The 27,074-nt window shown below is 41.6% G+C and overlaps 1 protein-coding gene across 1 annotated transcript in view; it reads right to left on the bottom strand.

The window, feature by feature from the left end:
- The window catches only part of ADAM17 (ADAM metallopeptidase domain 17), a 578,388-nt gene that overhangs the window by 263,348 nt on the left and 287,966 nt on the right, over nt 1–27,074 (bottom strand). The window contains exons 9-10 of the mRNA XM_078647824.1: nt 10,637–10,781; nt 645–733 (exon numbers count right to left, since the gene is read on the bottom strand). Of these exons, the coding sequence (XP_078503950.1) occupies nt 645–733; nt 10,637–10,781 (234 nt within the window). The remainder of the gene's footprint in view (nt 1–644; nt 734–10,636; nt 10,782–27,074) is intronic.

The raw sequence follows: 27,074 nt of genomic DNA, 5'->3' as shown, positions 1-27,074 counted from the left end.
CCACCACTGTCACTGACTTCATTTTTTTTTATACACATTGAATTTTCCTTTATGGAAAATGGGTTGCAATTTAAAAAAATGCTTTATTGAAAACCAAACATAGGCATGATAGTTTGCTGACTGCAGCAGGCCACCATTCCAGTGATGGCTGTCATACCTATTGCGCCGCAAATTGTAGCCCACCTTATTAATATTCAAGAGACAGGTCGATTTGCAATCCACTAAAAATATAACTTTCATACATTAAGAATACCGACTACCAAACAGCAATTCAGATAAAATCATTATTTGTAAATCTCAATTATAATTCTTAGTACATCTGGTTTCTAATGCTAGAGAATTATTCCTATATCACATATATAGGAGTATGTTTGTAAATGTTTAATACATTCTGCCTTTACAGACATATGTACTTCATAACTAAAAAGACATGCTTAATGATTTGAATAATACAATACTCAGATATTACATGAAAATCTGCTTGATGTGAGAAGCAGAAGATGGCGACCATTATGGAATGGATTTGTTTGGAATACCACTGGATTTTTCCTGTGGATTTATGTCATAACTAGTAAAACAAACAACAATTAAAAATAATAATAGAATAGTTGTTGATAAAGACTCTGCTATATGTTTTCGAATACCTTCGTAAGGATGGTCTTGCCATAGTTTTTAGTGCTGGTTAAGCCAGTGTTCAGAAAGATCGGTTTTCTTGTTTTTTCACTTTCATAAGCTGCAAGAGAATAACAAAGACATTTTCAACTATACTGGGAATCTGAACTCAATTACTTTAATTTAATTTGCAAAAGTTGGTAATATTATGTGGCGTCTAGAACAGGTCAGAAGAGCACAAGGGTGAAAAAAGTAAGAAAAGGTTGCACAATGAAACACTTCTGACTACATCAGTGGAGCCTTCCAATGGTGTCAATTTTGCATTTTGAAGCAGTAGTAAAGTATTTATGCGAATGAAGTTAAAGAGAAGTGAAGGTGAATATGTTATCCAATTCCTTGTAGTGTGTTTTTTAAAATCTCTTTTCAGTAACTTGTCCTCCTAAATAGCATGATGAAAAATATAAAATGTAATTCACAACTGTGCTTCTTGTTAGCATTATAGAAGAGATAATCCTACATAATATGTATAATTTTCTAGTGGCTAACCAGCATTTGCCAGGGTTGCTTTGGGTTTTCAGTCGGACCCTGGCAGGAGCAGGAGCCTCGTACCGCGTAACAAAACAAGCATTGAAAAGTTAGTCGGCGAGATGCAGCACCAACACTCCCATTACATTTTTTAGATTTTTGCAAACCTTTTCAATATAAAATAATAAAATCTTTAGTAATTTGTGTATTTTTTGGGTGTGCACTTGTTTGTGTATTTTTTGCGAATTACTGCTTTAATGTTTGAAATTTAAATCGTACAAATTGCTTGGGGGTCCCCGGCTTCCAGTAGCGACTCAATGGGGTCCTAAGTAAGCACAGGCCTAGCTGCTCTACGCAGAGTTCCACAGAGCTGGGCAAAAACTCAGTGGTACTCCGCTCCTACACCCCCCTAATTAAATATATATATATTTTTTAATAAATACACTTACCTTATATGCAGCATTTCCGGGCTGCCCTCCTCCTCATCCCCGTGATCTCTGCAAACCTCTATGCCATACGTACGTCGTGGTAGGACTGCACGCGCATGAGCAGTCCTACCACGACGCATGTATGACGTAGGGGTTTACAGAGACTAGGGCGAGGAGGAGGAGAGTAGCCCAGAGACGCAGCATATCAGGTAAGTGTATTTATTATTACATCTTATTTTTTTATTATTTTATATATTTATTGGGGAGGGTGGAGGCAGGGAGCTAAAGGTGGGGGCATGGGGCTCAGACCTACGTTCCGTTGTGGAGTAGGAGTTTTGCCTACAATCCGCGTTTTCCACGGAACACGGAGTAGGCAAAAATCCGCAGGCTCAGCCAGCGGAACAGAGTTCTCCGCTCACCGTTAGTCCTTAGGAGTCAAAAGTTTGGGAACCACTGATGTAGAGGATTGACCTATCAGGAAAAGGTGTAAGTGTATTACTGAAAGTTTGCTCAAGAACAGATATAGCCCTATTGGAGAAAATTACCCAATCCACTTTTCTGCTACCAGTTATAATACCAAAATTGTACTGCAAGCACAGGTGGGAACTGATCAACAGGGGGGGAATGCCCCCATGCAAATGTGTTCCCTCCTCTCATTGAACATCTAGGGGTATCATCACCTTGCAGAAACTCTTTGCTTGTTGACACCACTCTGGAAATCAGACTGCTCCTTAATGGATCACAACCACCACTAGAATCTGCGCTGATCACTTGATAGCTAAGGGCGAATCTGCAATATGAGCAATGTAAATGGGTTAATATCCGAAGACATTTTAATCATATTTCGAATTTACTCCTAAATAGAAATGTATACTGATATTAGTCTGAATTAGCAGAATGCCCCAACAGAATGTTTAAGATAATCAAACGAGACCGTAGTTCTGCCTAATTGGTACTGTTCCAGCATCAATGTGGTTAGGTGAAGGTAAAGAGATGCACTCAATTAGCCTTAGAATATCTTTTATTAGATAGCCTGAATTCCAATAACAACTTCTCCAATGATTTACCAGTTGATATGTTTTGTGCTAATGTGCACTATAATTTCTGCAAATGTAAAATAAAACCAAGTACAGACGATGTGGATTCTGCATAGTTTAATGAGTTCAATACATTTCCCATTAATTCATTAACTGCAACACTTCTGTATACATTTAAATCAAGGAGTGTTGCTGAAAAGTAGAAAATACTTGTGTGGCATCCAACTAGATCCGCCACAGAATGAATCAAAGAATAATTCAGGACAATACAAATTAGAGCGCTGACCAAACTTAATTGGATGCTACACATATACAGGAGGTAAATCGCATATCACATCAAGGCTGTCGAGATTGCTCATCAATTTAAGTTCTCGCTCAAGATTTCTCCTCTCACCTGCAGGTCACAAAAATTAATCCCAACACCACCAACGGCAGCCTTCCATTCTTTTATTACAAACACCACATTGGCATCTTGGACACCAAATATGGGGGAAATCGGACTCATTACTAGCTGAGAAGACGTCAATCATAATGAATTACTGCTTTAGATGCATTACAAAGATTCCTTAATACAGATAAGGAATTGAAGGTTTTCTTGGGTGATTAAACTGTTTTTATGGTATTTTTTAGGTAAAATTGTTCTAAGGGAACCATTTTTCCCATAACATGACGATCAGAGAGAATATTTACCTTTGTGTGCTTACTAAAAATATTAACCCTCGGGTTAATGATCTAGGGTGCACAACTGTTATCTCTCATGACCCTAATATGTAATCCATTTTGTACACAAAAAGGCATCCATTAGCCTCCACCAATATGACCCATGAGCAACGTTTAGTGAATACACTTTGTGAAAAAAGGGAGACTTACAACATGTATGTGTAGCTTGCAGTGACTGTAACAGGAAAGATAAACATCAGAAACAGGAAAAAGGAGGAAAAGAATAGAAAGGAAAAAAAATATTTCTCGTGTTATGAAGATGAGTGAACTATTTCCAACAGTTTCAAAGCTATGTGTTGTGACATCAGTATATTAGGTGCACTACTACTGAGCGATAATGCTTCAAACATATGTTAGAGTGGCTGCATGGGTGCATAAGTGGGTGCTTGAGTAGCTGTGAGAGTGAGTGGCTGTATTTGTGATTGAGAGGGTCTGTCAGTGGCTGTATGGGTGAGTGAGCGGCGGTGTGAATGGCTCTATGGGTGGGTAAGTGGGCGTGTAGTATCTTTATGGGTGAGTGAGTGAGTATCTGAATGGCTGTATGAGTGAGTGACTGGATGTGTAAGTGGATGTATGGGTGAGTGAGTGGCTGTCTCAGTGGGTGTTTGGTTAAGTGAGTTTGCGTGTAATTGGCTTTATTGAAGAGTGAGTGTGTGAATGGCTGTATGGGTGACTGAGCAGATGAATGAGTGAGTGTATGGAAATGTGAATGGGTATGTAAGTGGTTCTGTGGGTGTTTGAGTGCTTGTTTGGATGGATGAGTGGCTGTACTGAGAGGCTGTATGGGTGAGTGAATGGATGTGTGAGTGACTGTAGGTAAATAAGTGGAAGTGTGAGTAGCTGTATGGGTGAGTGTATGGCTATGTGGCTGGTTGTATGAGTGGCTTTAAGGGTAAGTGAATGGTTGTTTGAGTGGCTGTATGAGTGAGGGGGTGGGTGCCTCTATGGAGGGGTGAGTAGGTGTGTGAGTACTGGTATGGGTCTTTGAATGGGTAGATGAGTGGTTGTGTGGGTGTGTGATTTGGCGTATGAGAGGTTGTATGGGGATGTAAATAGGTGTGTGAGTGGTTCTGTTGATGTCACCAGTGATGTCACTGACCATCTCATGAATGGTGTAGTATGTGAGCTCATAAGCAGTGTATTGCAGAGGTGTAAGTTTTAATTCGTTCAGGTAACTAAAACTGCTGACTTTCACTGGTTTTGTACGGGTGAAATCTGAGCCCAACTATAAATCTCCTGTAACCTTTTGTGTTTTAAGCTAATTTCTATAGTATTCTATGTCCCAACTTTAACGTCGCTGTAAACTTAGTTTTTTCCTTAAATTTCTATGTTTTTTTAAACTAATAGTTGCGTATGCAGAGTGGTTGAGAAAGGAGGTGTGGCATTGGAACACCTTTTAGCAATTCCGCTGTATGGGACGTATTGGAGGTAACAGAAGGGCTTGTTAGCCCCCAAGTACTCTCAGCAGCCCAGGGGACTTCATCCCCCAACCAGTAATGCGCCAAGAGGTGAGTTTTCAGAGTGGTGGAGAAAGGGGGCATGGCCTCCAAAGATCTCTCAGCAATTCCGCTGTTTGGGACTTACTGGAGTTAACAGGAGGGCTTATTGTACGCAGTGGTATGCTAGACCAAAGTCAGCGCATCAATGCCAAACATAGATTTGATTAACTATGTAAAACTAGGATTAGTACATAGTGCATAGACACACAATAAATTCCCTTTAGATACACAAACATTTCGCTTTAGCAACTTAGAAACAAATTGTCAAGATACTAGATTTAATGTGACGATGAGGGGGGAATGCTCTGAGAGACGCTTTGGTCAAACGCTAAAGGGAAATCACAGTAGAACAGAGTTCTTCAAACTGTGGGGCAGGCCCCCCCAGGGGGGCGCAACACCATCTCAGGGGGGGCGCGCACTCCACCCAAAAATCTTACCTTTGTTGCCTTTCACTAGAGAACTCCGGTAGAGGGGAGGGAGGGGAAATCAGGCCGACCAGCCCATGCTTTTGTCTGTTAATCACCGTCCCAGGAGGGGGTTAATTGTTAGAGCTGAAGCTTCAGCTGCAGTGGGAGGCAGGAAGTCTCCTCTGCTAAAATCGAAAGCAAAGGAAGAGACAGTCCTGTCCCTTCGCCTTCGGTTTCAGAGGAGACTCCTTGCCTCCCACTGCAGCTGAAGCATTTCAGTTCAAGCCTTGCCCGGTTCAAAATTTGTGATCAATCAAGCCTCATGTCTGCGCCACCTCACAGGCTTTCTTCATGTGCTGCTCAACACATGGAAGAAAACATTGTGATCTGGATCATTATCCGAACGGGGCACTGGCTGCAGCCCCCACGCTGATCTGGTAGTGTCTAGCCTTCCATGTAAAAGCTGGCAGGGCACCCCAGTCACTACTATGCACTAGTAGTGTAGACATTCCAGGCGACAACGGGCTGATTTTTTTTTACCGGGCTGCCTTACTAAGGCGGTCCCTGCTTCTAAACTTGAGTCGTGTTGGCCGGATGTTTTTCCCCTTACTGTTGCAATTACCAAAGGGCCTCCTGGCAGTTGATGGCACGCTCCCTCCAGCCCTCAAACACAATTTCGGTCCCAGGCTGCCGGTGTGACTCAGAGAGAAGATCATTGTCCACGGAGGCCAGTCCACTCTGCAGCAAAACCTGCAGAGTGGCTACTGTGACTGGCAGTGGAAGTTCTCTAAGAGTGCAAAACGATTGCTTAAGAAAACCTAGCACCCTAAATGAAGGCAATCCACAACACCCACGCTGCGCCAGCTTACATTTCAGGTGGTTTACTCTATATTGCATTCCTGAAGACTATTCTATTTCTTTTTACCAACTGTTATGTTTCTGTAGAGTTTTACAACAGTTAGACATGACGTGCTTATGGATACATTCAGAGACATGTTGGGAGAGAAAGAATGAAAGTACAAAATGAGAAAAGGCAGAAGACAGTATTAAGGAAAAACTTGATAGATTGAAGCATTCAGAAGACTGCTTCCCTTCCACACACCTTAGTAATGTTTAAATCATAGTCTAACATTTTTAGAATTCCATCATTTTGAACTCTAATTCACAACAAAATATGTATTAATTACTCATTCATCTAGTACTACTAACAAGCATAAGTTACACCAACAGGACTGGCGTGTTTTAGGGTATGTTGGTTCTTGTGTTGTATATCCGGCTATAGTAATTGTTCTCTGGGGTGGGAGAGATTCAGTAGGGTTAGGGTTGTGAGGGTAGTTTCAATAACAAGCTGACCAATGCTATAAAATGTGCTTTTTAGGCTAGTGCGTGGTCATGAATGATCAGATCATCTTCTGAGCAGTAAGTGCCTGCCTGTCCATGGTTACTGAGAACTGCAGTCATGCAGTGTGTTTCAGATTAGCATTGTTCCATTGCTGGTGCTTTCCAGCAGTTGTAAGATCTTCTTAGAGTTTCTTGTTGCTCAAATGGATGTAATTTCTTATATTTATATGTTTCTCCCATCTTCATTGCTTGATTTTTGCTTCCGAGAAAGTGTCACTCTCAGTCGTTGAAATGTCACTCATAATTAAACTCAAATTATGAAAATGTCACACATAGCAATCTGAAACCATGGGAGCTATGAGCTCTACCAATTTAACCCCGTCCTGGGAGGCTTAGCTCTTAGCAGAAAGTGTGACAAAGTTTCTTTTAAAAGTACACAGGCAGGCGCACAACGCCCAGAGGGCTAAAAGGGCTTCAAGTTGTGTTGTTTAAACCACCTATAAATTGCTGGTCCTGACACTAAATATGGTTATAAATAAAGAAGCATGTCTCCATTTGTAATGTGACTTTTTTTGCCTTTGTTCCCTTTTATTATCAATCATGGATCATTCAGAAAGCCATAGAACACAAGCAAAAGTGCTTTCTGTTTATATTTGAGGTTCAAAGTATGCATAGACAAGTGCTGGCAATGCATCTTTAGGAGACTGCTCATTTTTGTACTGCCTGGGACATCAAAATAATGAGTTGGCAACCCTAACCATAAAACTGGAAGTTTATTGCAAGGTCAGCACATTTATTTCCTCCACCCCGATCCCTGGTTAATGCCATTATAACAAAAGTTTAACTTATATCTGAAACCCTGCGCCGCCGTCCACAACATGCTGAGTTACTTTAAGTGTCTGGGAATGCATCCTGCATTCAGACAACTCGCTCCTCATTCTCGCCCTTCACTTTCACTCTCACCCTGCACACAAAGAGATCACAATGCCCTCACACTAATCCCAGTGCACTCACACTATTCACTATTGTTAATGCTTTCTAAAGAAGAATTGTTTCTCGTGACTGAGCTAGGGAGTGCGCGAAAACTCTGATAACACTGTCTCCCTTACAGTCCCCGTTTTGGCTGAAAAGGTCTGCAGAATATGCAGCTTTGAGAGAAACTGCTATCAAAACTCTCTTGCCTTTCAGCTCATCCTATTTATGTGAGATTGGGTTCTCAGCACTTGCGGTATTAAAGACTGAGTACCGTTTAAGACTAGATGTGGAGCACAACCTGAGGATGGCAGTAGCAAAAATCCATCCACAGATTGACCGTCTGTGGTGACAAACATGCACACCCGTCACATTTATGTTGGTGGTGTTATTATTAATCTATGTCATGTGTGGAACAAAGCATCCTAGTAAAAACAATTTGCACACATTTTATCTTGGAAAATTGTGTTTTGAACTGTATAACAAGCCTCCGTCATTTCACCACACCCACTCACAAACCTGTAGTTTACTAAACATTCTTGTTGTGTAGAACATTATTTGACGGATATGGCTTGTGATATGCACGTGGCAGTCGATTATGTAGTGTCCAAGATTCCAGAAATTTTTGTCAGGTGGTGGGGGGCCCAGCATCTAAAAAAAATTCAGCTGGGGGGCTCAACCTACAAAAGTTTGAAGACCTCTGCAGTAGAAGATTCTTTTTTTTATCACAAAAGGTTCAAAATATTTAGACCATAGAAGAAGTCAGAGGGACATCCTTGACAAGTCCTCCACTGCATTTTAGCAGATTGCACTATTAGTTGATTAAAACATGAAATGCAGCTAAATTACATATATTGTCTGGTCTGATTGGATACACTTTGAATCAAGTTCCATATGCCTCAGTAATTCCATTCACAACTGGTTCATTTCAAAAGATGCTGGCTCTGCATTGAAAAAATAAAACTACCAAACAATCACATTAATAACTTCATTTTTGGAAATTGAGCAGCTACAAAAAGTATGGGATGGATGGGACGGTAGAGGGGATAATACTGTGACTGAAAACCATAATATGATTAAAATCACAATATATGATTTAGTATGATGGAAGATGTGTCTTCATATGTCTGTGGGGAAAGCATTTAGGACTAAACAGGGTCAGAGTGGGACAGACAATAGGTCCAGGCACTAAATAACAAATGGCCTCCATAACCAAAACAAATAGCTAAGAATGTGGCCTACATTTGCAAATCAGGGTAGTTTTAAACTTGTGAAGAGAAGTTGTACAAGTGTTTCACAAGGTATGGGAGACTGCATTTATTTGTGCTTGCTGAAGGCAATGTTTGTGGCAATATAAATACTATAAACAGTAGGAACCGGCCTACCAGACCATAAAAGAGGCTCACAAATAGCCGAACAACCAGCTCACACACTGATCTGTGAGAGCAGCCCTACATGAAAAGCCGGATTACACTCTATGCCTGCCCAACCCTGGGACTAAACTTTTCCCAAATTACCTGAAACTATATTTTTTGATTCTGGGCTTTGTTATTTTATTTGAATACGCATTACAGAAGGTTAAGAATAGGCATTTAGTGATTGGTAGACTATAATATTTTACCTGGTTAAGATTACGGTAAACTCTTTGATTGGGATTGTAGAGAAGGTTGAGACAAGCCTGTGTCTTACCAGATCGGTGAGACCAGAGGAACTGATGGAAAAATGGTCTACTCCCAGCTAACCGCCAGTCTGACAGTGGTGGTGGGTAACAAGATTTTGTCATTTACATAGACAGATGCAGCTTTCGTATGTTTGAAACGTGTTAAAGATGCAGGTTATACTCTGAAATACTATTGTTCTTTGGCAGCGCTGCAACACTTTTTTGTTTCTTGTTTTCCATGTTTATCTATGCCTCCTGACCTGTTCTACTTCTGGGTTGGTATACAATTAAGTTTAGGGTTTGATCATGACCTTATGTCTAGCCCTTTGACACAATTTTTAGGGGGGTTGTTGCAAATGCTTTCCACGGGTATCTCTTAGGTCTATGTCTAATAATCCCCTATAAGATACCGAAGGTCTAATGAAGGTTATCTACAGCTGCTATCATGCATTACACACATTGGCTGTGTTCCGTGTGAAGCCAGCTGCTGGTGTTTTCACACCATTTTCTCAGTAGGGAACAAGCCTTAAAAGCCCTGATGAAAGTCTGCTGACCTGTTTTGTTCTGAAACGTGCCTGCTTGAAAGCCCTCAGCCATCCAAGCAGTTCAGAAAGAGGTACACAGGATTCCTAGAAGTCCCACCTATTCATCAAAATTGATCAAAGGAGGGCGGCCTCTACAGGAATTGTGACTTTACCTGGTAAACTCAGCTCCTCATTGCACCACTTTTTCGGCACAAAGGTCCAGCACCTTGTTGACCTTCACATTTGCTAGACTGAAAAATGTCTGAGTGGCCTATTGTGAAATCCTGTATTATGTCTTTAAAATAATTCCATTCTTGCTAGACATCAACATCATTAGTGCAGCTGTGGTAATGTGTTTGTACTGTAAACTCCATGCCTTAAGTGCGCATCCACATCACTCGGACAAAAATGACTGCTTAAAAGGCTAATTTTCAGCTGCCGACTGAGTACCAGTGTCCTGGCTTATGTGGAACAAAATTGCTTTGTCTTTTGATAGTGTCTTTTTGTTCCTGTGACTGAAATAACATAACATAACATAACAGGTTTATTTGCCAAGCGCACGTTCGCCCCAACAACAGGGCATCTTGGCGCTGAAATAACAGATGTATATTGTTACCCAACTCAATGGTACTCAAAATGGTTGGTAAAACAAGACTAACAGAGTAAGGTAAACTAACAAACATGCCTCTTTGCAGGGACACCCTCACTGAACATATCTTTAATGTATCAAGGTATTAATTCTCAATAATTCTAATGAAGCAAAATCTCTAAGACAATTGTTTTACACACCATAATCACATTCCAAAAGGTTATTATGAACACATAGTTTAAATTAATTTACAATAAAAATAACCTATTAAGCAGGCGTTCATGAAAAATACAGATCATTATTAGATGACTGAAAGCCTTACCCTTTGGACAAATTCCTCCATGGGCACTTCCTTTGGGTGAACCAACGTAAGCTAACCCAAGTGTTCCCATGTCAAAATCTTGATATGTAAACAGGTGTGCAAGACATACCGTTGCTGCTTTTTCTGATATATCAGCACTGAATTGCTAAAATCAAAAACAAAAAAATATAAGAATTCAAAATAGTATTGCAAACTAACCTTCTATGGGATATTATAATCAAGTTTATCTCACAGCATCAAATATGGCTAGAACAGAAACATAGGTGCCACAGTTCTAAAACCTAAAAGCATGACCTTGGTTCACAACTGAATAGCACTTATGGAGGAGTTTAAGTTGAAAATCATCAGTTCAGTTTTGATTATTGACTAATCTCCAACATGGAAAACAGATGTTGAGACATTGACATCCCACTGACTGATAACAGATTACAATAAATGTGTTTGCTGTATTAACAAAATTACCATTTTAGTTCTTAGTTGTTTTGCATGCAGACCACATCAGTTTGTGCTTTGAAAAGGCATAGGTATTTTTGGATTCCGACAATGAAAGAAAGCAGGACTCACTGAGTTATTTTGATCTTTTTAAAATATTTTAATAAGCAAAGGATTGGAGGTATAATGCTTAGTGCATATATCTTTAGACTTTTTTGTAATGATGTGGCAGCGGGTACAGTGCAGTAAGACTGATGAAGTGCCTGCTACTTTCTAAATGGGTACAATGTGTGTAAATCTGACCTTATCTATTAGTATAGCTACAAGCTAAGAAAATGTAGAGAAAAATATATGGAATTCTAGTCACAAATGACACAATGTGCCTAATTACTTTGATAATACTACTATTGTGAGTGCTACACAAATAAACAAAACTAAAACCACCTTTCACTAGCAAAATGATCAAGGGAAGAGTTCACATGTCAACTACAGGACTTTGTGCAAAAGAATAATGTTCTCTATGACAGACAATTGAGGTTCAGACCCGGGAGCCGAACAGAAACAGTTATCATAGATAGTAGGGGAGTATTACTTACTTCACTTGATTCTGGTACCCTATAAATCCTAATGATAACCTATTTATCAGTAGTCTCTGACAGACACAAAATCCTTCTAGAATATCTAGAAAACTGACCAGAGAACACTGGAACAACTCTTCGATGGAGCTGGTAATTTCTCTCTAACCAAAATCTACAAATCCATATGGGTGTCTGTACTCCTTCAATTAAGAATATAAAGTGGGGGTTACCCAAGGGCTCACTTTAGTATAGTCCACTCTTTAACATCTGTATGAGACTCCAAGTGCACATTACCTCCTTTCTACAACACTCATTTCCAAATGAAGGCAGATGACAACAGCACAAGCAAACTAATCAACAACACAGAATGACAAAAATACATGTACTGGATGGAGAAGCACTCCCATAATTGAACAGTCTGAAAGTTGAAATACAACGGCAGACACTCTAGGTGACAATAACCCATTGTGTGCCAAAAAAGTACTAGGACTCCCCTAATTAAAGCCCATTCAGTAAAAAATAAAATCTTGGTACTGGTTTGACAATTACCTCTTCTTTGTAAACGAATCGCAACAGTTGATAAAAATACCAACCACCAGATCACGTTACTAAGAGAGACATTTCTCCTCCAACTGAAAGACAGCATAGAACTTAGCAGAGTTCTGTAGTCAAGACTAGATTAATGAAATATACTCTGGGCTGGAGCACCCACAAATGAGTTCTAAATGCTGCAGAGACTGCAGACTGAAGCAGCAAGACTTTGTCCAGATCTAAACAAATGATCACACATTACCCGAGTACTCTATATCATTTCATGTCAGTAGCACACAGAACCAAGTTCAAACACCAGTACTTAGTGGGTATAAGTAGAAACTACCTGCAAGAAATAACACGGCATAACTCCCAGTTAATACTTATGTTCAAGTAGGGCAAATTTGACTGTACAAAAGATGTGTAAACTGAAAACTCAAGGAGGCAGAACAATCTTGTTCATCTGGTGCCCGGGTGAAATTTAAACATATGGGGCCCGATGTAGGTAATCCCGGATTACCGATTCTTAAATACCGAATCATACCGATTCGGTATTTAAGAACTGGCAATCGGGATGTAGGTAATTTTACCGAATTAATTACCGAATCGGTATGATTCGGTAATTAATGAATCGGTATTTACCGATTCGGTAATTGCCATTGATTCCTATGGGCCTTGAGGCCCATAGGAATCAATGTCAATTACCGAATCGGTAAATACCGATTCGGTAAAAATACAGAATTTGCAAGGGGGACAGGGTGTCACTTTGACACCCTGTTGCACCCCTGATTCTGGCTTGTGTGCCCTGTGGCATACATACATGCCCTTAGGGCATGTATGTGTGCCACATGGCACAGGTGTAGATGCACAGATGTGCATGTACACAGGAATTCGTTATTTACCATGACATAGTATGTCATGGTAAATAACGAATTCTTAAGGGCCGGTGGCACTGTTTTCAGTGCCACCTACATCACAAATGTGAGATTCGGTATATTTACCGATTCGGTAATTTACAGAATCTGTAAATTTACCGATTCTGTAAATATACCGAATCGGAAAATTTAAGGCCCCCTACATCTCAGTCCCCAAATACAGGTCGGTAACGGGCGAAATCGTCCGTTACCGACCAGTATTTGGTGACCTACATCTGGCCCATTGTATTTTAATTGCTAAGCTGTAGTTACTCATAGCAGCATGTTTCCCATCTCATGTTAACTTTGCGTACTGGATATGCCAATCTATGGCAAAATGTGAAGCGTCTTGGCACCGAGGTGAGGTTTTCAGATTTTAGCTTGTTCAGAACCCTCTTTAATGATCCCACCCCTGAACCTGCCTGAGTCTTAGCTAGGATTCAGACATGCGACTGATTCTGGAAACTCCTGTAATGGGGTATATATGTGATTTCTGCCTCGCCTGGGCAGCTCCTCTCCACTGCAGATGTTGCGGATCCTCTTGCTGTTTTTCTCTTTGACCCATGGATTCTTTTTGTATAAGAATACCTCCATTTTCAAACAAAAGATTGAAGCCGGAGTTTTCTTCAACATCTAGAATCACTGGATCCTATTCACAAAAGGAAATTTGGTCATAAACGTATGTTTACAACTGAATTTCCCTTACTTACAACTATCAGGAATTGACAAAGGGATTCCTAACAGATGAAAGCCAATTTGTATGCACAGAGATCTCTGCCACAGGTATGGAATCCTGCACACCTGTTAAACTCTTTTCAGAGGTGGGAATTGGGAGTTCTCCTTTCCACCACCGAAGGGGTAGGAGATTTACTCCAACCGAGAGCCAGTATAAATTCTAACGGATCACCACCAGATTTGCTGGGACTGTCAAGGAAAGGGTTTCCTTATACTTTACCAAAGGGAGATCTCGGCTCAGATTTCCCTATGGTAAAGTATAGGAGAACGTAAAAACGTTTGCTGGACTTGAAAACAACTACTAAAAATAGTTTTACATTAAATATTATTGTAAATTAATTATTATTTTATATATAAATATGATCTATTTATTTTCAATGCATATCAAAATATAAAATACTACAGCACAGTATTAGATACTTTTTTTAATTTGCATACATTAAATTAATTAAAAAAATTAAAAACCTTACTAAAGTAAAATATATATTATATATTAATTATTACAAGTGATGTGCAAAATTGAATAAAAATAATTGAATTATATTTTAATAAAAATGTATGTTACATTACTTTTTGACTGCTGAAACGTTATTAATATAGGTTAAAAGAAAACAAAACCTATGTTTTACTTTCAGATATTTTTGTGACAATTATTTATATTTTTTAAGCATTTTAAATAATTTAATTTCACATTGTTTGTTATGGGGTTTTACTTTAAGTCCCTGTTTCCATTAATTTCTATGGGAAGGGGTTGCAGTGCCAGTAGTTGGCAATGTGTGATGCTAAACTTTCTCCAGCTCTAAGCTGGAGTATATTCAATACTGTTTTGGGTAATTTTTTACGGCAGTTACTTAGAATAGCAGTTTGTGAGCAGGAACAGGCTTAATTTTTTCTGGTAGGGTGAAAGTCTTTCCTTAAGCCCCTCCCAGGGATTCACTTACCCTCACGTTACTCCTCCCTAAACCCTACTCATTTTGTATTAAGTATGTCTCATTTTTCAACCACTCCCCCTGATTCCCCCCACATTTGCTGCTAAATGTAGGATGGACAAGGGGGAGTTAGACTCTTCTTATAGAAAATATAGAGGTGGAGACTTACACTCATAGCTGTGACAATCATTTTGTAATACTTTGGTAGTACTACTTTAGTATTATTAAACAGACTACAAAATGCAGTTTGTGAATGGGTCCCAAGGACTTCCCTTTCCACATCCCGCCAGAAATCCAGAACAAGACCATCTACTTTTCTCCAGGATGCTAATGACTATTGCTACAGTGAAAATGAGGGCGATAAGGGACATCCTTCCTTGGTAACCCTGTTACTAGGAAAGGGTTAAGAGCAGATATCATTTAATTTAACCTACATCCATTATTTGTTAGACAGAATGTGTATGTAAGCGATAAATCTAGGGCCGAGGATACATTTCTCAAGATTTGATAAATTAACTCCTATCTCACCAAATTAAGCACCTTTTAGAAATTGGTTATAACCAATGCACTGAGCCCAGCAGAATCTTGCGCTCCAGCCAGGGTATTTGTACCAGTCTTATACAATGCCAGATGCCTCGGCTAGACATTAATCAGCACTGGCCAGAATGCACTGAAGAGGTAATCACCTGTGTCAACGTGTTCACTAGGATTTCTGCCAAGATTCTGGTTTTTACTTTAATCAGGGATATGTTTTGGCACAAATATCACCTTTTAGGTGCTTGTCTCGGGTTTCAAATTTACTGAAATAGTCGCACCTCGAGATCCTTGGGAGCATACTGGAAAGAATTAATCTCTTCGTACATATTCATAATGTGGGGACTCAGGACGACAACATGTTTTTTCAAAAACTTCACTGAGTGTCAACTAGGTTCTGGCATTTTGCCAGACTTAATGAAGCAAAGTGTGTCTGCGATCTCCTCCTCCAACAGAAGGAGGAGATCAAGGGCCTCAAGGGCCTGCTTGCAAAGTAGTTGTTGTGTCCGAGGTGCTGGTTCAAGTGTTCAATCCCAATTGTTAGTTTCTGCAACCAGCCTGAAGGCATTTCCCAAATTGCAACTCAGTATAAAGGCTTCCTTGATTTGCATCAGACCTTTTACACACGTCTGAGATACCAACCATAATGCTCAGGCCATATATAGATATAGATTCTTCAGCTGTAATTTGACCACTTAAAGTGTATTCGATAATTGGGGGGTTTTATCCATAATGTAATTCTCCAAGTAAAAAATCAGTTTTTTTTAAATAGCAATGGAATTTTCCCTTTCACATTCTCTAGCTCATCAATGAAATATGCTTTTGCCTTCCCTTGGATGACATCTTAATAAACTTCCTATATTACACTGAGGGATTCACCGGAATTAAACCTAATCTTTAAATATTCTTTAGTTTCTTCACATAAGAATGTAGAAAACTCATCATCCACCAGCCACAGAGCATTTAGTCTCCGAAGCCTTGTCTTGCTTCATTCACAGCCTACAGACATCTTAATATGGAGTGGTATGAGACCCTATTTGGGAGGGCACATTAGCCCTGCGTCCACATTAAGTGTGTGGGCCGGACAAGGGCTCCACTTGCGGGGGATTTCCCGCACAGGTGGAGAGTCTTGGAAGACCTTTCTGCTTAATGTGGAAGCCAAAAAGTATGCACTTCCGCACACAACATTCATGGCGATACATGCCGGCACGCGTATGGGTGAGTGCCCCCCATGTAATACGTGACGACTATTGGATCTTGTGGTTCTCCTATCAACACATTATACATCTCTCTGTGCACACGACTGGTGCCCCTAACCTATTGCGTCTCCATCGCCTGTCTCACCCTGGGTTGGAGCCTCTGCCCCCCCCACCCTCAAGTGATCTGTTCATACATGCTATTTGTTCTTTACAATTGGTGGCCTTCTCTGAGCTGCTCCCCTTCCCCCCCACCCACATATGACTTGACTCCTCATTTCTTCCGTGCAGTCTCGTGAGCTTGTTTACTTTGTTATGGCGTTTTGCTGGGTATAACTGTGTTTATTATTGTAATTCTCAATACAGGCACGTTTGTGCCACTGGTTATATTGGTTTTCTCCTGGGAAGTATGTAACAGGTGTTTCACTCTATGCATAAAATCTAATAAACACATTTAAAAAAAGACTGTGTGTGGTCGGAACAAAGACATTCTTGATTCTGGAAAACAATTGGTAGGTTGCTGACTAAAATGCAAAAGATTTTCCTTGAGGGTAGAGTATTCCTCCCACACAGGACTAACTTAGAACCCAAGCAGCCCTGACAAAAAGGTTCAAATCAGCCCTCCTGTCTGCCTCCTCCCTATTCTCCCCATTTCTCTTTCCTATCTCACATCTAAAGCACCTGCTATGCCTGCTGAAATTACCTGAAAAGCTGAAGAAAGTGTTAGAGGCACCAGCACCAACCATCTGCCCTCACAAAGCGACCTCCAAAGGCTCCAGTCCACTGAGGAAATGGCCGGTGGAATAAACAGGCAGACCGGGCTTGGTCACACTCCACATAGGCCCCAAGACATCATTTGATCAAGGAGCATATCGGGACAGCAAATACCAGTCCAGTGAGTACAAATGAAACATATCTTTTCTGAATGAAGATGCAGTACCGTAAGTTGTTACAAGAGGTCCCTTAAGTCAATCATATGATCTTCCTGTAATCTGGCGGCTGCACCCTATGCAATTACCCGAGGTCCACAAGAATCAAACATCGCCCCTTCAATAATTGAATACCAGTGAATTATGAAGAGAGTAGATGCCCTTGAATGGCAAAAAACTGTCCCTTTTGCAAGTCTATCGACTTTTGCTCATGTTCTATGTTCCAACTCAATAAATGCCAAGCTCTGCTCCCACCTTTAAACGTCTTTTAGGTTCACCACATACAATGCAACATTCAACTAACTCCTAATCTTTTTCATTTGTATCGCTTACCTCGACTAATGTGTTCTGTTCAGGAAAGGGCTTCCGTCCCAGCTTCCATACTGTTTTTGCCCAAAATGTTGTTTTATCAGGGATTTGTTTTTCTAGAACAGCTTTGACAATGAACATAACATTGCTGATCTATCACTGAACACTGCCTAACAAGCCACTCTTATTGACTTTGCCAAAGCTTTTTTTTTTGTGCACAGTGAGGAGACAAAGTCTTGCAAAGCACAGCTTTTCGGTCTGGCATTAGCCAAGGCCTCTTGGTTTTAATAAATTATATGTAAACTATATTTATTTCAGCAGTCCTCTTCACCTATTGCATAAAACAAGGGGCAAATGGCCAGCCCATTTCAGCCATTAGCAACCCTTCACTGAAAGAGACGGCATTCTGCCCTTTCACAAGGCATTTCCCGTGAGTACCAGAGTCCACCATGCCAATGTGTACTTTTTGAGGCAAAAAAAATACTTTTACTTTTAGTCAAAGCTTTTTTCAAAGACTGACCAGGGCCTGGCAGCTTTGCTAACAACAAAGTTTTATGACAAAGCAAAGTATAAATTAACAAAGCAAAAGGCTGGCATTCCATGGAACACCTATTGGCTTTACCAGGACTACAGGCCTCAGATAATTTCATCCTTTTGTTCTCTTTTAGTTTGTTATTTGCAAGGAGGCCAGAACTTGCAGTGCATGCTTTTTTCTAATTTATGCTCATGCTTTTTTGTAGACCATGCCACTAGGTACTGGCACGAAATTGAAAAGTAGCGCTTTGAATATTAGTTATTCAAAAGTTATACTCTGACATGCTGGTTTCTTTGAAAAACAATAAACCAAGAAATTGAACTGAGACATAACAATACAAAAGTATATGCAAATCTAAGCAAGCATTGGCAACGCCAATAAATCTCGCCTTTGGAACCTTATAAATGTTTAGCCATGCAGCACATTATCCTGGGTGCTACAACATCTACTGTTATTCCACGTGCCACTGGTGAACAGTCACACACACCCCGAAGGTCGGGCTTTCGTGCTGTTTAATGAACACTAGGAATGCAATTCATGCCCTGATAGGGCAAGTCTACAATGTAAAGGAATTTAAACGATGAATAAAAAGAATGTATTCAAATAATGACTTCACTAACTGCACCAGTCGGTCATGCATAAAAAACAAACCTATATTGATTAATATCAGGAGCGACATTATGCGTGTTACTGTTATTGCTTCAGTCGGAAATGTGCAAGTAAATGCAGGAAGAATTGTTCTTATTCTTTGTAGTATCAACACGCTTACTGTAAACTTGCACTGTGTTTAATAGTCATTATAAACCAGGTTTTACTATGTGCAGTGCTAGATGGAGCTTAAAGGCACTCTTTTCATCGTATAGTGTGCCACGGAAGAGTACTCAATGAATTAATCAGATTACCCAATGAGTCAAAAAACCTAAAATAATTAAATGAAAAAGGTCTGATAATCATCAACTACCTTCCAGTGAAGTGGGTGATATTTACACTCAGTATGACGGTGGTTTACACCACTTGTGCACTAGACACAATTACACAATTACACCAACAAGCAGCTCAAAGGTGAAGATTTATTCTGAAGGATCCCTTGATATTCAGATTCCAAGTGCGCCGTTGGGTTTTAGCAGCAATGGTGAATTTCGCAAAGCAAAGCCGGTGCTATGGAATACCAGCATTGCCGAGTTCTGCCTGGGAGTTCAAACACCAGCTAACTGCTTTCATCTCCCTAGAGATGTCCGAGTGGCCTCACTGGGCTCAACTTGTCCACATACGCTGTGATCCAATCTGTGGCACTCACTTTAAGATGTTAAGTTATCCTGGACTTAAACAAAGTAAACATAAATCGGTTATGATGGTAGGGGTGGTTGGTAAACTGAAGCTGGACCATAGTAGTTGAATAAAGAGTCAGTGGTCAGGCCGGTAGCAGGGGTGGGATGATGATCATAACTGACTACCCTAGGGTCTGCTCTGGGAAAGATGGGGGCTGTGAATCTGCTACATCGAGCCCTTCTGAGAGGCCACAGGTTAGCTTTTCGGATATTAGGGGAGAGGAGGGCTGAACAATAACTCTCTCCACTTTGGCTTGTTGGCTTTGCCAATGGTATTTAGCCAAACTACACAGCATCACTGATGCTGTACACTGCGGCTAAAGTTACCTCCCCCAAAAAACAAAACCTTTGACGTAGCGACCCACGTCATTTTGTAGGAACGCACACCACACATGCATGCACCTACAAAATGACGCACACCCCCCTTTCAAAAAAAATATATATCGATGCATGTTGGATAAAAGACACAAAATTGTTTTTAAAAATAGAATTTGCAATGCAATAGGTCTCGCATTTGTTAGATAGTGCTGATGACTTTGAAAATAACAATGTTTTTAATTTTTTTTTACAGTGGAGTTATTATATTTGCATAGCACTATTGCCAATGGTATAAAAACGCCAAAGTAAAAAACATCGTCATTTTCAATGCCAACACCTCTAACTTTAACAAATGCGAGCCTATTGCATTAGAAATGCAATTGAACTCGCATTTGTTGGAGTTGAGGTTTTTGGCATTTTAAATGCCAATGTTTTTTAACTAGCTGTGTTGCAGGGTGCAGTGCCATATGTGCCCAAAAGAGGTCCCATTGGACCTCTTTTGGCCACATATAGTACTGCACCGTGTAAAGTTGGAGTTATTGGAATGGGACCTCTTTTGGCTACATATGGTACTGCACCCTGACTGAAGATAGTGTAAATCCACCCTACCCATAATGCATTGCATGCAAGACAGTACCACAAGCACATTCAAATAGCTATGTCCATATTTACAATTAGTACCTTTGAAATGTGACAAAATAAGTATTATATTAATTCTGGATTAGGGTGCACTCTGTGTGGAGCTGATGAAGGGAAATTTACAGAAGGCCTCATATAAATGTGAGATGTGCTAGTGAGTAGAGTAACTACTGCCAGCCTTGCTTAGGATCAAGCGTGTGTCATGCCTAAAGCCCTATAAGAAAACGGTGCTCTTAGGCTGTAATTAAACCTAGGGAGTAACAACACATGCAACAGGGGGTGTCCTCATGGATGATTACAAGAGGAGACAAGGCGGTACTAAGGGGGGACTACTAAGCCTATTCACCAAAGAAACGCCACCATTTACAAAGGAAAGAGACGGGAGCCAATTAAAAAGTTGGGTGGAGCCTTCTGCCCATATCCTGAATATAGCAAGTCTCAAAAAGACAGCACAAGCGCTGTCTAGGCGAGACTTAAAAAGTGATTAAAGTGAGCCATATCCTGCATAAAGCATGTCTCGAAGAGACAGCACAAGTGCTGCCTAGGCGAGACTTAAAAAGTGAGTAAAGTGAGCTGTGGCCTGTGGGAAGAAACAGAAGCAAAGGTGGGTGGGTGGGTGGGAGGGAGGGAGGGAGCAGAAGGGAAGCAATGCGGGGTCTGTATCCAAACAGGATAACATGGAAGCAACAAGTGGAGGTTTTTGCGGTGAGCTCAGAGGCAACACAGGGAAGGGTGGGGAGATCAATGTGAAACCAACATGAGGCTGGGTGAAGGGAAGGATACTAAAGCAACATGGAGGATCCGGGTTGGAGTCTGGTTATCTGCTCTCCCTGTGCTTAACTCCTTCGACGCTCATGACGAGCCCAGCTCGTCATGGAGTTTCCATTGATTTCAATGGAAATTACATTGAAGATCCAAAATAGCCTTAGCATCCAAGTGGTTAAGTAATTTGCCATGAATCACAGAATTTTAGGCCGACACTGTAACATCCAGAGCTGCCGTCTTTGGAACTGGGAAATCTGTTTTGAATCTCAGGTAATATTATGCTGTTCAAGAGCAGCCATTTTTATTACAAAAACAGACACAAACAGCGGGAACTTTACGCAAGTAACTTGATGAAAACTACTAATGATCCCACTTGCCTTATTTTCCTCCTATATATACTTATGTGTAGTGTTTAGTGGAGTGCTGTGAGTAAACTAATTTCTCTTTTTAAAGTCTAAGTACTGGATGGGCATTCATAATTGTTGTTCTATTGCGTTGCTCTGAGTCTCCATTACAGCCCCACCCCTTACCTGTACACCTCCCCTCAGAAAGCCGAGGATCACTCTGCCATGCTACCTTGAGAACCAAGTACTAAAAGGTTTTCTAGGTGTTCAGTTATCATGCCGACAGTAGGCCAGTCCTAAAAAGAGGTAGGAGACTCCTGAATATCACAGTTTGGGTCCAGTAAACAATGACTGCCCTCTAAAACCAGTTCTGACATACGCTGAAATGCTCTCAAACATAGGAAGCACAAGTGTTTTAAGGGTGAGCTTGAATGAAACAATTTAAAGTAATTCTTCAGACCTTATCACAGGAGTTACTGAAACTTCCAGTTTTTTTAACCAATCGCCTGACGTATGAACCCAACAAAATCAAGTGGACTTAAAATTATGGATGTTTTGTTACATGAAAACAACGTATCTTAACTTTTTACTCTGGTCACGTCATGTTACTTACTAGATTTAGGTACAAAGCAGCGTCCAGCATGTGAACAAAAGTCCATGCCCAGTGAACTTCTGGTTGATTGCCAATGGTTTTGTTATGCTGGTCACATGCTGCATGGAAACATCATGCAACGATCTATACTGGTGTAAAATCTTGTGTGTCAGTGTTCATGAAAAAAGAATTGTCCAGGTTGCCAGCAAGTTCTGAAGCTCCAGGTATACACCATCCTTCAAGTTCTCGCTTTAAAAAACAAAACGCCTGCTGGGATTTGCAGTCCCTCACATGGCATCCGGAGAGTGGCATGTCAGATTTAATTGAGTAAATCTTCTACTTTGTGCTAGAGAATAAATTGCAGAGCCAAATGCTGCCAACTCCCACACAGTCTCTCCCACACCCAAATCCCTATCACTCTTAGGCTAGACTAAGTGGACATATATTCAGGTAAGTGGCTTTAAAAGAGGACATTGGGCGCATGTCAGAGATGCACTATTGCCGAGAACACCTGAACAGAATGTGCTGCATACATGCCACACTGTCTTGGGGTGACACTCCATCAGTCTCCCATTCACTACCGGAGTATGATACAATCATTCAACAGACCAGGCTTCAATGGCAGTACTGTATTACATTTCTGCAGGCTCCCAGCCACATACAGCCCCACACACATTCAACAACCTATCATTCTTGCATCTACAACTAACAGGGTCTAGCCACCTTGCAGTGCTCGACATGTGAATACAGGAGTGCAATCACTCACTATCCCATAGTACATGTTTGCTTCCGAAAGGTGTCAGTACTCTTCCATTACAAGTACTTTAAGCAGTGATAGTACCCTCCCTTTCAAATTACAGAAGTGCAGGTACTCAATGCTATTTAAAGCAATGCCACTGTAGGATTTTAACCTGGGTCTTTGCTGCTTTTCTACGTTTGTACCAAAGATAAACTAGAAACTCGGGGGCTCACTAATGAAACAAAGGATTTTTGGGTCAACATTATTAGAGCGTCCTCCCCTCCAATACATCAAGTAAACATGGTAGACTATTGACGCGTCCATTTTTTTGGCTGCAAAGTCACTAAAGTCAAAGTGAAAGTTCTACTGACAGATGGTGCTGCCACCAATAACCTATGTTGTGGTTAGAGGAGTCAGATGGCTCATTGAATTCCCTCTTATTCTGGCCTTCAGAACAGCATTCTGAAGAAGGGAGCGCAGGGTGGGTGTTTTCCATTTCCCTGTGAGGTGTGGCATTAGTCCTGGTAAATAGGTTTCCTAAATCTCATGAATTTGCTCACGCAGCTGCGGGAATAACATCCATTTCCTATTTAAGCCCCTGGCCACTGTTTGCCCTGATGTGCCCTTTCCACCCACCCTAGGGTGTGGTTCCATGGTCTCATCTGGGCTTACCTCAAACAAGAGTCCTAACAAAGACCATCGCCAGGCATGACACAATGGTTGTGGGGTTCTGTATACTAAACCAATGGCTGATCATGAGCGGTTTCTTGTTGGTCTTTTTGCGGATGGTCATGGTATTGCTGGCAGGTCCTGGCTGCAGCGTCAGCTCCGGCTCCTTTGCTGCTATGTACTTCAACTCTTTTCTTCCTCCTCCTTCTCCTCCTCCCACCCTGCCGCGGCTGCTACTAACACCACGTCTGCACTAGCAGTAACACTCTCATTCCTACCAAGCCGTTCCTCTTCCACCCACCACCAGGAGCAGTTGGGGAGTCAAAGCCGCAAATCAAACCAGGAGGGGCTTGTACAGGCCACAAGAAAGTGAAACAAGGAAACTTGTAGCATGCAATGTTTCACATGATCAAACACACATTTTAGTTGTCACCAGCTTTGTCCAATCACACAATGCTAACTATTTCTAACCAATAGAGTTGTTTCATTCTTTGACATGTCAGAACTTGCATATTAACATAAGTGTTAGTGGTAAATGTGGCTCATGTGTCCCTGTGCCAACTTGTTAATATTTCAAGTACGTAGTTTATGTAATCATATATCCCTGATTTCCAAAGACCACCATACCACTGTAGTGTTATATCTAGAAACTCTTTTTATGCCTCTCGCGTTGGGAGGGATTTACAGCGCTGATTACAATGGCACTTGGAGCAAGTAAAAACATGTGTGCTCCTGATTGAAGATCACTAAAAACAAGCAGCGATGGGCGGGAGATGGTGGGGGGACGGCACGGGGAGATTATAAAACAAGCATTTGCAATGCAATAGCTCTCACATTCACGCAAGTTTGAGATATTGGCATTGTAAATGACAATGCTTTTGATTTATGTTTTGGTTTATTACAATGGCAATAGCTTAAACTCGCATGAATGTTAGACCTATTGCATTGCAAACGCTTGTCTGGTGAAACTGTAGGTAGTTTTCCCAGTCAGAACATATTCAAACCTGAGTACAGAGTTACAATCAGTTCAGAGACCGAAGACAGGCATGTGCTGTCGATGTTGTAGGTAGTGTCGGGGTGATGAGGGTTAGGATTAAGTCTGGGCCCGTTTATATATATCTATATTAAAGATTAACAGCTCTGTGTACTGCCAAGGAGAGGAAGTTATCGTAAAGCGAGAGACGTTCTGCAGAGCGTACTACGCCGGGATGGACCGAACCTCTTCTTGCATAATCCACTCAATATTAGAGGATCCCTTCCTTCCTTCTGAAATTCTTCCCAGGCTTCAGCTCGTGTGAGTTGTTGAAAAGGTTCCAGCTGGGAGTGGGCTGGTTGGCATGACAGCTGCTGCTCATGCAGCAAATGTATCCTTTGCCGAACCCCAAGGGCACTTTTTTTTACAACAATAAACAAGGTGTAAAGCGGAAAGGAAAATGCAGAGACCTCAACAAAACGCCAGAGCACTTTCAGTTAAAACAAAACAGGCGAGCAATGCATTTTGTAAATATTACGCGTACTGCAATTGCAAATAAAACAAGATAAATTTGACAAAACCGGGTGCCGTACTGAAATATAAAGCACGGCGCCACTGTTGAAAAGATAAAAGTGGGCGCGGGGCACGGGCTGCTGCAATTGTTTAAGGGCTGCCTGCATGTTTTACAGTGCAACAATGAAAGCTGACGTGCTGAATCAGGCGCGGTTGCCATTGTTTAACACAGCGCACACTGAGGATCGCCTTAAAACCATCTTTATGCAAAAATGCACAGCGCTTTAAAGAAAGATGGTACGCCATCCTCAACAAATGCTCGTTAGACTTAATCCTCCTGATAGTAGAAGAGCTGTTGAGCATTTTGGACGAGTTGTCAAAAGAAATAGTTACAGTAACAACAGAACTTACCAAATCCATGTCAACCGAAGATTGGTCAAAAGTCCTAGAGGACATAAACACACAGTTGACAAGACATTCCCAGGAAGTAAACAAACACAAAATAAGAATATTCCGTAGAGATACGGTAGATTATAAACTGGGGGAAGTATATACATGGGCGGAGGTGTATGCCCGGCGGCGCCAGACTAGACCAGACAAACAACAAACCGACACCTCGTCGTCAGGGAGTGACACGTCATATAAACCCAGAGAAGGATCACAGAGACAAAGAGTAGAGAAGCAGCAAACTATGGGCCAGCAACAGACAACTGAACAAACACAAGCGAGTGTGGAGCCTTTTTTAGAAGTAAGCCCCTTAGAAAGGGCAGACCCAGGAGAAGCCACAAAAAAAGCACCAAATACCAGGAGCACAGATCTGAAGACCTCCAGCCTGACCACTGATGTAACGGACATTCAGACCGAGATCGGGAACCTGCGTTCTTCCCGGGATGTGCTGGCCCGTCGTCTGGAGGACTATGAAAACAGGGCCCGTCGCAACAACGTGCGCATTATTGGGGTCCCTGAAAATCCCGAGGCTTCTGCAACCGACCTCCTGGTGGAAGATCTGATCACCAATTATCTTGCTCCCGCCGGACTCACTAAGTTCTTTGCGGTCGAACGCGCACATCGAATCCCTGGCGGAAAAGGTCCAGCCGGGTGCCCCCCCCCCCCCCCCCCCCCCCCCCGAGACCTATCGTTGCTAAACTATTCCACTTCAGGGATAGAGATGCCATCCTGCAAGCCTCTCGGGACAAGGTCCCTGTGAAGTTTGAGAATGCCACCGTGAACTTTTACCCGGACTTTACCCCGTTCGTTCAGAGGCAGAGAATGGGATTCCAGGGAGTCAAGAGACGGCTACGGGACTTGGGCCTTAAGTACGCCATGCTGTTCCCAACCAGACTTCGTATTGAGTATGGGGAACGAACGTTTTTCTTCGATCGCCCGGACAGTGTCAGTGACTGGCTTGATTCTATGCCAAAAAAGGATGATCGTACTGAGCACCCCGGCGGAGCCGACGGTGGCTTGCCGGAGCAGGAGTGACTGGTGGATCCCGACGTCTGAACTTTTCAACTTCTCCTGCTGAGTTTGGACAATGATTCTTTAGTTCTTCCTTCATATTGGCCTGAGGGTGGCGGGGATGAAGGGGTCTCTTCCTCCTCTGGGGTTCTTTGTGTAGATTAGTTTCTTGATGGGGCGACAGGCACACTGCAAGTTGGGGTGGATTTTGAGTCTAACGCAGGGGTGTAGGGGGGGGGGTGTTGTAACGGGTTTCAGTTGGGCGGATGGGGGGGTGTGTGTGTGGTTGTTTTAGTTCACAAGGCATTCAACTGTTTTCTTTAACTGTCTCTGTCTTTGGGTTCTGTGTCTGGGGCGCTCTGCTTCTTCTTGGGGATGGGGGGTGGTGAGTTGAGAATACTATCATGGAATGTTAATGGGTTGGGAGACAGGATTAAGCAAGGGGTAGTGTTGCAGTTCCTTAGGCGCCATTCACCCG

This window comes from Lissotriton helveticus, chromosome 6 (genome assembly GCF_964261635.1).
Source record: "Lissotriton helveticus chromosome 6, aLisHel1.1, whole genome shotgun sequence".
NCBI lineage: Eukaryota > Metazoa > Chordata > Amphibia > Caudata > Salamandridae > Lissotriton > Lissotriton helveticus.
The sequence above is the reverse complement of the archived record's forward strand: the minus strand, read 5'-3'. Positions and strand labels throughout refer to the sequence as shown.